Raw genomic sequence first — 12300 nt, 5'->3', positions numbered from 1 at the left:
GCTCAGCCCCAGCCGGTGTGGGGGGAATGCAAGCTCCAGGTTCAGTCAGAGTCTCAAAAAACAAAGGGGAAGCACACACATCCCTATCACATGCACAAACATACGATACACATACATGCACACACACCAAAAGGGGGTTGGGGTAAATGATTAAGCAAATAAATAACAAGGTGCACAGCATATAAGGGAAGACGTCCAAGGCTGATCTCCACATGAGTGCATGCACGCGTACATCCCCCCCACACACAGAGAGAGAGAGAAGGGGGAGGAAACAGCAGTAACCCCTGTCTTCAGAATAATTTCCCATGGGCTTAAGCAAGTCCCAGATGACTGCCATCATTATTCGTGGACACAACTGCAGTAAGGCAGGGGACTAACCAGATGCTCTGGTTTCCCACCGTGTTCTGATGTAGACATGCATATATGTCCATGTAAAGAAGAGCGCTAGTCCTCCTGAGGATGGAGCCTTTGGCAATCAAGCCACATCCTCTAGTTGTATGACCAAACCTGACATAAGAAACCACCTCTGACCCAAGAACCAGCTTTGAGAATAGTTTCTTTAAAACTGAAAACACAAGCATGTCACCTACATGCTACAGTCTCAGAAAATATCCAGGAGACAGGGCCATGTGTGACACCTGAGCTATCAAGCTGACACTCTCAGGACACCCCCTTTCTTAAAGAGGGGGAATATGTTCACATGAGTCTCAGAGCTTTACCCCTTAGATTCAAAGCATGTGGCAGCATATTACTATTAAACTGATCACAAATGCGATTTAATTCTGATTGTTATGATTTTCTTTTTGACTTACATTCATGTTACAGCATTTCCCTTTGTTACCTCTCTCTAAAGAAGCACTGTTCTATGTGGTGTACACTAGTGCATTTATTTAAATAGTACATAAACTTAAATTGGAAAGCTTTTGGGAAACTTACAATGTTTTCTAAAAACAAATACAATATCCTCTTTGGAAGGGCTATTCCCTGACTGTTGCCTGAAATCTACAAACTGGTTGCCTGGCAAAGAAGGGCCTCGGGGACTCATGACATGATCTTTTCAGCCAGAGAACCGGGGTGTAAGGAGTTGTTGAAACAACAGAAATATTTGCAACTTCATTTCAGTTTTGGCATTTTGAGGGCCCTTCTTAAACTCATATCTGATTTATCTAATGTGGATTGAAATTCCAACTTAGGAAAATAAATAAATAGCTGGATCGATTGGAGATGTATTTATAAAACAGAAAGGATCATGAAACCCTGCGAGGTAGTAAGCTACGTCCACCTGCTTTTAGTCAATCACAGACACTTAAAGACAAAATTCATGATATTGGGTTGCTACCCCCAGCCGATGGGTAACTTCTGATCTGAAGAGACTTTAGTTGGTACAGTAAAATGTGTATGTAATCTCATTACCGTGCAGTTTTTGAAATAATGACTGCTAGGTACTACTAAAGCTAGCATTCTCTTTTCTAGTATCTTGTTTTCAGATAAGCAGGACCAAGGGTATGAAGACTTCAGGATATTATAAGTCCTGAAGGGGGACAAAAAACCCCTCACAGTTGCTTTATTCCTCCTAGTCTTTTCCTGGGAAGTCGAGCCTGAGAGCCAGTGTGGTACAGTGCCCACCATGGATGAGAACCCGAATCCAGATCGCCAGCATCCTGGAGAGAGATGGCTTGGTGGGGTGCACATGTGAGCCCCAGTGCTTGGGGGGGGCATTGCTGGAGCTTGCTGCCCGGTCTAGACGATAGGTGAGGCCTGAGCTCATCAACAAAGGAAGACTGTGTCAAAAGATGAAGTCAAGAGTGATAGAAGACAAATGGCCTCTACATGCACACACAGTTGCTCCTCCGCCAATACACAGACACAATCACATACATATCACACACACACACACACACACACACACACACACACACACACACACACACACACACAGGTCAAGCTCACTGTTTCCATTATTTAACGTCCACCAAGTATCAAAACAGCTAGTACTGTTTTCAAACACTAGCCTAGACCCTTGCCTGCATTAATGCCATCTTTCCATAATGGCCAACTTACCGTATTTATTAGGAACTGTTAAGACCTATCAAATTTCAAAACAAACACAGAGACTGCAGGCTGTGGAGGCAGGCTCACGTCTCCAAAAGAAATCACGTAGCAATATTCAAAGCCTCAGCCTCCTTGGGAGGTGATGCCACTCGGTGGTCATTCAGTTATTCCTGTAGGAACCATCTTTGCAGCTCCTTTTCTCCTGCAGGTACCATCAGGGCTCTGCACGCTCAAGTGGAGAGATGCAATTTCTCTGCTTCCAGTTCTTATAACCCCGTCTAATGCAAGCATTAGGTGGATTGACACCGAGCGATTCTGCTGCCTCGTGTGCCCGCTGTGCATCCCAGGGGTTCAAATCCCCAGTGGGTCTTCCTCTGTTTCAAACACCACCGAGGGGCTCTGGGGTGTGTGAGATTTCTTTCCCAGCACTTAGCCAACGCGCTAAGACAATCCATAAAGGCCACTGTGCTTTGTTGAACACCTGCTCTCCACCACTTATCTAATGACCTTGAGAGCTGGTTATTATATTGAAACTGTGAAATATACAATAATCCCTTAATTAACCAGGATGAACCTAAAATGTTATGGTTCATTGGATTTACTGCTTAACCGAGTTAAGTTAAAACAAACAAATGAACAAAAAAAACTTTTAGTTGAATACTCCCTAAAGATGCATTAGGATGTTTTCTGCCCTGATAAATACAGTGGAATTAAAAGGAGCACAAGCAAGTTTGTCTCCTTAATGACCTTTAGGGCTCAAGGACATCCATGTCATCATGACCTCTGACATCAACAATGCTCAAGACCTGACACATATTGTAATTATTTGGGGTTACCTTTTTAGCATCACAGAATTTTCAGGATCTCAAAAAAAAGACATTAAAAACCATTAAGTTCAATGTCCTAATTTTTGTCCTGAAAAAAAAAAAAAAAAAAAAAAAAAGAAAGTTGACCTGCCTCAGGACACTTGCTCTGGGTTACAGAGTAGTAAAATCTGAATTAAAACTCAGGGGAAACAGTAAGCTAATGGTACTTAGTTTTCAAGCTAAAACAAAACTATAAAGTATAGGACATTGACATGGATTTTGATTGACTTCACAGCATATCCTAAAAATTGCCTTAGGAACTGAACATTTTAATGCCATTTCTCCTCTTGCTAAAAACCCCAAATTTCAACGATTTCTGTCTGATCTTGATTGCTTCCAAGCAATGGAGATTCTTCATGGTTTTTGCGTGTACAGCTATTTCGAAAACAGTGTAGACTTCACTATTAGCTTTTGAGAATCAAGTTTGTACACTCCTTAGCTTTTTAGTAACATGACTGTAAGAAAACAGAGCTGTCATGTCCCGAGTCCACATGCTGTGCTGAGCAGCGAGGCACACAGGGCCTCTCGGAGCAGGAGTTCCACAATGTCTGCCTGCCCTTGTTTTGTGCTGTCAAGTCAGACAGTTAACAACAGTTGGATGCAGTTTATTTTCTCATGGTATAATATTTTGAGCATTCACGAGCATGTTAAGTAAAATGAATGCGTACACAGTGTCTACATAAATGTAAATTTATTCATAATCAAGAGCAGAATATTTTCTATGGCATTTATCAAAGCAAATACCCTCATATAGGTATTGCTATAAAATGAAGAGGGTGTTTAAAACAAATAGGGACAACCTCATGTTTATATTCAGTTATTTTCAGATGTGCTATTAAACTTAAAAAAAGATTATATTTCATCAAAAAGCAAAGGGAAATAGGAGTACAAATTCCATGGCAATATCAAGGTCTTTTAAAAGACCTTCAGATAAAGAAGTGCCATTTAGCATTAAAGAGGCTACCATTTTCCCAAGGAAACCTCTAAACTGTCGGCTCTGGGGTGTCATCAAGTGACTGTTCTTCTGAGGCAGAAGCTTAATATAAATCACAGTATAATAACAATCAAGAATATCTCGGGGTCATTTGAATCCTCCTGTAAAAATAGAAGATCTAAATTCATACTGTGAGGAGTTTTTCAAATGAATACATGCACCACAGGAAACCACCTTATTAATCTAAGCATTTTGGGGAAAGCTCTCAACAATTATAGTGTCCTACAAATAATAAAAAATTAATTCTGAGCATCTCAACATAGATCTAGAAAAGTCTGCTAACTCGGATGATTATTTTATCCTTTCAAATAATACAAATTTAATATGCAGGTAATCAACCAATAGACTACAGCTTTAGTCTGTGAAGGGAATTTTCCATATGAAGCTTTTGGGTACTTTGTTTGGTTGATTTGGGAAGGAGGGCTGAAGAGAAATGAGAGAAGCTAAGTTGGCTTACTCCCAGCTTGATGAGGTAGAGACACCCAGGGGAAAGGTACTGGAGTGTGCCATCCTCAAGATCTTCCGTGCTGTTGGAGGCAACACTCCACACCGTGGAATTACGTTTAGGATTCAAAGCGTATAATATGTAGCGCTCCAGAATTCCACTTAGTTGCCTTCGTTGTTTCCACCTGGGATTGAACAAAGGTTACAGCATTTTCAGCATCATTCATTCATGTCTAAACAGACACAAATAGGACCACTTAAGAGTCATATAAATTTTAACGTATCATGCTGTAGAAAACCTACATGGGTTTTTAGGTCAAAATAATTGTCTTTAAAAATACACACATGTTCATAAAATGCCTATTCTAAGAACCTTAAAGGATGTATGATGTAACCCTTATCTTCAAGTTACTTTGTGTGTGTGTGTGTGTGTGTGTGTGTGTGTCTATGTGCGGTCTTTGCTTGCACATATTCTTTGCTTGCACATATGTAAGGACCCATACACGCAGAGGCCAGAGAGAGACATCACGGTTCCTAGTCCACGCCTCTGTTCCTTACTCCTCCATACAAGCTCTTCCACTAGACCTGAATCTAGACTGGCTGACCAGAAGCAACAAACACCCTCCTGCATTTCTCTCATGAGTACTGTAGTTACAGTTACACACCTGATTTTTATGTGTGCTCTACAGTCTGGAACTCAGATCTTCATGACTTTACAATAACTGTTTTTACTGAGCCATATTTCCAGCCTCTAGTTACTTGTAGTTAAAGCTAGTTAACACTATACAAATGTGTATTTTTTTTTATTCTTAAGTTTAGGATATCAGACCAAAATTGGTAGGCACACAGTATCTGAGTACTTCTGATGAATGTGAGAGAAAGAGTAATGCAACACTCCTGAAAGACGCAGAAAGCCAACACTGAGTGGGTATGTAGTCACATAAAGAAACTGAGAAGGGCTGAGGCAATAGGCAGGGCCTTTGGAACCTTGAGGTTTTACATACAGGTTTAGGATTTTGACAGGTAAAAGCAAGAGTGATGGGACCTGCAGATGAGGGTTCCAGTGCACTGGGGATGAGAAGGGCTAGCTGCAGAACAGCCAGAAGAAAGCTCAGCTAATACTCAGAGAAGTGGGGAATCTGGGAATAAATATCACGGCTTCTCTTAAGGCAACTGAGGGCCAGTACAGAGCTTAGGTTCAGAAAAGCAGCAACAAAAATGAACGGCAATGCTCTTTAGTTTGAATGATGGCATAGTTCATTTCAGAGTCAACATTTTGTTTACAGGTGAGAAAACTGGGAGAAGGAAATAAAAACAAACAAGTCTGAATTGGTGCTAAGAGAAATCTACTAGATTTTAACTCAGCACCTTAGACCTCATGTAATGAGAAATGAAGAGAAGCCACTAATATCTAAGAAAAATCTAAACATTTATAAGTTGTATTCCTCTCTGACTTGAACTACAAGGGGATAAGCTGGCTGTTCTTGAAGAGGATCTGTGTCTGCTTCCTGGCTCTCACACCGAGGCTCATGATTCATGGTAACTTCAGTTCTAGGGGATCTGATACTACTTTATGGCCTTCCTAGGTATCAGGCATATATGGTACATGCACACACACACACAAGCAAACATTCACACATATAAAATAAAATAATCTTTTAAAAGCACACATATATATGTATATATTATTCTAATCGTGACAATTTATCACAAACCACCTTCCACCTATACAGAACCTGACGGGGGATAAGTAGGTGGTCATTTTTCTTTTACTGACAACTGCACAGAAGTTGCATACACATTTAGCTTGGCCTGATTGCCTAGAGAAAAAAATGGAAATTAAGCTGACAAGTGATAATCAAAGGTTCCTAGAACCACTGGCCTAATCATTTCCATGCGTTTAATCACAATACAATTAGTCTAGTGTCAGAAGCCCTCCTGAATGAACTCACTGGGATTCTTACGTCAACCAGCATGTGCAAGACACACGAGCCCTACTTACTGTACATGCACAGTTCTAGAAAGCAGGACAGCCGGAATCGGGGGGTCCACTCGCTCTGGGGGCAGCTGTGCTGTATGCTGGATGAATCGGGGGCTGTTCGTGCACCCCACCTGTGTGCACACACCAACCGTAACCTCGTGGGCCGAGGATACTCTTAAATCTGGGGGAAGGAGAGAAACAAGAATTTATTCTCCACGATACATTTTTCTCAGGAGGTCTCACCCCTGTCTACATTCTGACCTCTAAGAATTGTTAAAGTTGAGCTTAACACAGGAATCAACACTTATGAAAATCAGCAGAAATGAAATGTTTTTCTCTTGTAAATGACAGGCTGCACTGAAACAGACCTGTGTCTGTCACACCTTGGTCCAACTTTTTCATTTGAACAATTTGTTTTCTTGAATGTCTGTGATCAGGTAAATCATTTTCAGGGTTTAGTCTTACTTCAAAGACTTCATTAAAAATAAACGAGATATTTAAATTATTTTGAAGACAACAGGAGTTGCTTTTGAAATGCTAATATATAGCCTATAACAGTGACTTTGAAATTCCCTTTCGCATCTATCTCGCCAACGATTGTTTGACCTTCAGATCGTCTGAGATGAGTGCACAGGTATTCACTTGTAAGATGCCCCTGACACTTCCCAGTATTACCTAGGCACGGGTAGCTACTGTCAGCTGCTCATCTGACCCCATAGCATTTTGTGCATGCCTCCAGCAGGACAGTCACAGCACTGCAGCCATGTTGACTCCTTAGTATCTAATATAATGTCTGACACATTAGAGGCTTAGAATATATAACTGAATCAATGACTACAGAATTAATGAAGGAGATGAAGATACAGTTGAGCTAGGTATGAAAGGCAACCCTGAAAAGCCGGGTAGTGCCCTAGCCAGAATAATCTCTCCTTCCCTCGAATTTCCTTGGCATGTCACAGCTGTTTACTAGTGAATATCACCCCAGTGAATATCATGAATGAGAATACATCAATCTGTAATTCCCCAATTCCATTCCTAAATGTGCTGAATTCTTCACATGTAAAAATACCCAATGGCCTAACTAAATTTTGGACCAAGTTTATCAAGCTTTAAATATAATTTGTTCTTTCACAATATTAAAAGTAGTAATTTTGAGAAACATCTTTGAAATGTGTCATGATTTAAGTAACACATATTCTTAAATCTCATTAACCTTGAACCATTACAGTTGCACGTTTGAAAGATTAATGAAATGCAACCTAATTCAGGCAAATAGATTTTGCATTATACTGATCGCAAGAGTAAACTAGGGAGGAAGTGCTGATTTTATACAATCAACTGCTTAAACATGTAGGTCACCAGAAGAAAGGCAATCCGGTAATTTTATAGCAAATGTTGCTTTGGAACAAAAAGAGGTCACCGAGATGACACTCGGTGTGCCTTTGACCAAACCTTGCTGCTTTGTAGCTTCTGTAGAGTGAGTATCTATTGCTGCCATGCTGACAGGAGGCACCCTCGTTCAGTGTGGTCAGAGGAATGCTGCAGGGACGCGCTGAAGGTGACAAACCAACTCAGAACAGGGTGACTCTGAGAGACGATGAGAGCGGCTTCATCAAGTGTACACCTCTAAGAACTGGAGTGCCCTCACTTGGGCAAACATTATATGAAACATGTCCTGCTCAGGGTCACAATTGCCGTGATGAAACTTCATGGCCAAAAACAACTTGAGGAGGAAAGAGTTTATTTGGCTTACGCTTCCACATCGCTGTTCATCATGCAGGATGTCTAGCCAGCAAACTTACGAAAAAGCATCATGAATGTGGGTGAAACCACGAGAAGTGGGTCCCTAAGAGTTATATCCTTAGGGATTGCTTACTCTGATGGTGTGAGCATGCGTGTGCCTGTATGTGTGTGCCTGTGTGTGTGTACCTGTGTGTGCACCTCTGTGTGAGTGTATGTGTGCCCATATGTGCCTCTGTGTGTGTGTATGCTAGAATAAGCTCCTGGAGGCAAGATGTTGACTCCAGATATCATCCTCAACTGCTATCTTATTTAATTACGTGTGTGTGTGTGTGTGTGTGTGTGTGTGTGTGTGTGTGTGCCTGTATCAGGAACAACTAGGCACAGGGCTGCTCTGCCAGGTCACATGTGCTTATGTGATGACCTAGGCTACTATCCCTCTCTAGTCCTGTTGTTCTTCTGCTGCTGATTTTCAGGAACTTGGTGACCTTCTCCCTCTCTTCTCTCCCATGGGTCTGAGTTCTTTATATTTTCTGGGAAGAAAAAGGGAGGTGTTTTATTCTGTGTCATTTCAGGAGTGAAGGCAAGGGAGGCACAGAGCTGAAGAGGTTCCTATGGTAGCTGGAAGGCATGGTCCATGTGGCCAGTTCGAGTTATCCTTGAATATGTTTTATTCAGAGCATCCTGGTTAGCAGCTGAGTCTCGACGTTACCACGTTCTTTGCTCAGCAATCGCTGGAGTTTCCTTTTGTGTTACACTCAGATTGATACTGCAGGGATGTGGCTATCTACTTTGCATTTGGAGAAGAAACGACTCCATTCAAAGAGCATCTTGTATCTGTGGCCTTCACACCTGGGACTTCATTATCTCAGCTGTTGCCCAGTGAATTATTATGGTATGACCGCACACAGTGTCCCAACCTGTGAAATGCTCTGTTCTCCTGCACTCGATAAACCCTGCGCCTTGATGACCTAACTGTTGAGCACACACAGAGTATTTGCCATGGGTAGGGACATGCTTCTATTCTCATATCATGTGGGGGCTGTTTCCTGCACGTGGCTCCCACTGTGCCAAGCTGTCTTCTGCTTTGGGTTGGGAAGCATCCGTTTCTGTGACTGTTGTGACTGAAGATTGGAACGAGGAAGCAGCTATGCCTAGAAGGGTCATGTTTGGGACAATGAGGATCACTCTTTTCTTCGTCTGTAGTCTATTGCTGTGAAGAGACACCATGACCATGACAGCCCTCATAAAATAAAGCATTTCCCCAGAGCTTTCTTAGTTTCAAGTGTTTAGCCCATTCCTGTCATGGTGGAAAGCATGGCCACATGCAGGCAGATATGGATCTACATTTGAATCCTCAGTATCAGGAAGAGAGAGACACTAGGCCTGGCTTGGGCTTTTGAAGCCTCAAAGCCCACCCCAAATGACATACTTCCTCCAACAAGGCCACACCTTCTAATCCTTCCAAATAGTGCCACTCCCTGGTGACCAAGCATTCAAATCTGTCAGTCTACCAGGCCATTCTTATTCAGCCACCACAAGTCTTGAGGTGGGACTGAAACAGCAGAACCAGTTCTCGTCAAATCCTCCAGTCAGAGTTACAGTTCACCCCAACTCCTTCGTATCGTGAGTGTTTTTCAGTTTGTAGATGATCAAGGCATTTCGTTTTAGGACAAATATGCCTTTAATGTACACTGGGGCTTAAGAAGGGAGAGATAGAAAGACCTGGAGGGAACAGAGCTCCACAAAGAGAGCAACAGAACCAAAAACTCTGGGCACAGGGTTCTTTTCTGAGACTGATACTCCAAACAAGGGCCATGCATGGAGATAACCTAGAACCCCTGCACAGATGTAGCCCATGGCAGCTCAGTCTCCAAGTGGGTTTCCTAGTAAGGGGAACAGGGACTGTCTCTGACATGAACTCATGGGATGGCTCTTTGATCACCTCCACCTGAAGGGGGAGCAGCCTTACCAGTTCAGAAAGGAAGACAAAGAAGCCAGTCCTGATGAGACCTGATAGGCTAGTGTCAGATGGAAGGAGAGGAGAACCTTCCCTATCAGTGGATTGGTGGAGGGGCATAGAAGAAAAGGAGGGAGGGTAGAATTGGGAGGGGTTGGGGGACAGGGCTACAGCTGGGATACAAAGTGAATAAACTGTAATTAATAAAAATAAAAAACGAATGTTCACATGGCCAGGTGTGGTAGCTTATATCATAGTCTCAGTACTTTGGAGATGAGGCAGAAAGATTGCTGTGGGTTTAAGGCCAGTCTGGCTACATGTCGAGATCCTGTCTCAAAAATTAAAAAAAAAAGTAAAATAAAAGTAAATTACACACACACACAAAAGCCAAAACCCCAAATAATATGGGAAGTCACATAAAACTTGAAAGAGTAGGAAGGGTCAGGAAAGCCAGTGTGGTTTTGATAGGCAGGAATCAATAATCATATCACTGAGATAACATTTTGAGCAGAGACCAGTGATTATGGACATTGTAGGGTTCTGGAGAGGGGACATTGCAGGAACAGGTATAGCCAGAAGCAAGGCCTTCACTCAAGAGGGAGTAAGAGACAGGAGTTAAAGACAGTGGGAGTTCAAGGATTTTGTCGCCAAGGAAAAGAGAGAGTTGAAGCAAGAGAGGGTGGGAAGGGGTAGGTGAAGGGATTCAACTATTTGAAGAAGAGAAAAGGTTTATTGTGTGCCATTAAAAATGACCTGAGAGTTGGATAATAGAAAGGAGGGAAGCCAAGATTTCCTGGTCATAATACAGTTTTGGTTTTTAGAAACTGTGACAGGACTGAATGGGAAGAGTTGAATGCAGAGGGGAAAAAACAAGCAATCACAATGGCAGGAAAGAGCATGAGTGAGCAAGAGAGCTGTGAGGGACACAGGGCCGGGAGTTCAAGAGCTGCATCATCAGCCAAGAATTCTCTCTGGAGTCTTAGGAAACAAGAGCAATGACAAAATACCGCTCCCCCCCGCAAACGCATACTCACATGCACATGCACAATCACAGAGTCCTGAATTGGCCCCTTAATGCCCTTAAAATGAAATCTAACACGGCCAGTGGGGTAGCTATTGACTTAAGAACAGCCTACTTTACATTCTCATGTTTACTTACCTCACCCTCACCCCCTCACATTGTCACAAGCTCACACTTGGAGCCATTTCTTGGTGTTTAGAGGACCCTCTACAGTCCATTTTCTTCTTTGCTATTGGATGGCCTTTGCTTGTCCTCCAGACAGACTGTCCTTTGAGTGGTCTCTTTGATAGTCAAATAGCTCACTGTTATGCATGGCTTTCCTCTTTCTTGGCTTAGTCCCTTTTTACAATTATCAAAACAAGTCAAATTATATTGCCGTTGATCCAACCTTCTATCCCTCTCAAGAGAATGGAAACCTTTTGAGTATAAAGAAATATTTTCCATCATGCTGACCATATCTTCTCATGATTGAAGTGATGTCTAAAGAAGATATTTTCCATTTTCTGAGTGATGAATGGAGAAGACCAGAGGAAGAGCTCAAAGCCCCTTACTTAGAGTACTATGATTTTTTTTTTTAGAAATACTAATATCTCAAAGACTCTAACGTGACTGTCAAATCAATGGAGGTCTGTAATTATAATGTCAAGGAGACTTGCCTTTAAAAATAATAAGGCAAAGCTGTGCATGTCTGAACATCAAACATAAGTGCCAAGTACTAAGGCTTCAAAAACAACAATAAAACAACAAACAAAAGAGCAGGATACAGAAGATGATGAACATGTAAATTAGTAAGTGTTTTGGAACAATGCTATGCAGGCAACTTTCATTAGGGGCAGTTGCATATATATATATGTATATGTATATGTATATATATATTACTTTTCCATGATACACACATATGATGTAGATGGAAAATGGCTGTAGGATATTAATGTCAATTTATTACTTAGAAGAATTTATGTGCAAAACCTAGTTAGCACATGCCCTGTTCCACCTCCGATGTCACACATCTCCTCTTCTCAATGACTTCAGCATTGGCTCAGCTTTCTTTTCAGTCTTAATCTCCCTTTTGGCAACTTCAACATCCTCGATAATGACTCATCTCTGAATTTGGCTTCACTTAAACTTCCTCAAGTGCAATACCCTTCACCTCGACTTCATTTATTCACCATCCAGCGGAGTTCCACTCATTACTTCATCATCTTTGGAACCATGTCCAAGATTCTGAATCTCAGCTCTGCC

The 12300-nt window shown here is 41.8% G+C and overlaps 1 protein-coding gene across 1 annotated transcript in view; it reads right to left on the bottom strand.

The window, feature by feature from the left end:
* Ush2a (usherin) overlaps positions 1 to 12300 on the bottom strand; it is a 653036-nt gene that overhangs the window by 303791 nt on the left and 336945 nt on the right. The window contains exons 32-33 of the mRNA XM_060365102.1: positions 6359 to 6518; positions 4370 to 4541 (exon numbers count right to left, since the gene is read on the bottom strand). Coding sequence (XP_060221085.1) covers positions 4370 to 4541; positions 6359 to 6518 — 332 coding nt within the window. The remainder of the gene's footprint in view (positions 1 to 4369; positions 4542 to 6358; positions 6519 to 12300) is intronic.

The sequence above is a fragment of the Meriones unguiculatus genome, chromosome 11 (genome assembly GCF_030254825.1).
Source record: "Meriones unguiculatus strain TT.TT164.6M chromosome 11, Bangor_MerUng_6.1, whole genome shotgun sequence".
NCBI lineage: Eukaryota > Metazoa > Chordata > Mammalia > Rodentia > Muridae > Meriones > Meriones unguiculatus.
Note: the sequence above shows the minus strand (reverse complement) of the source record. Positions and strands in the feature narration are given on the sequence as shown.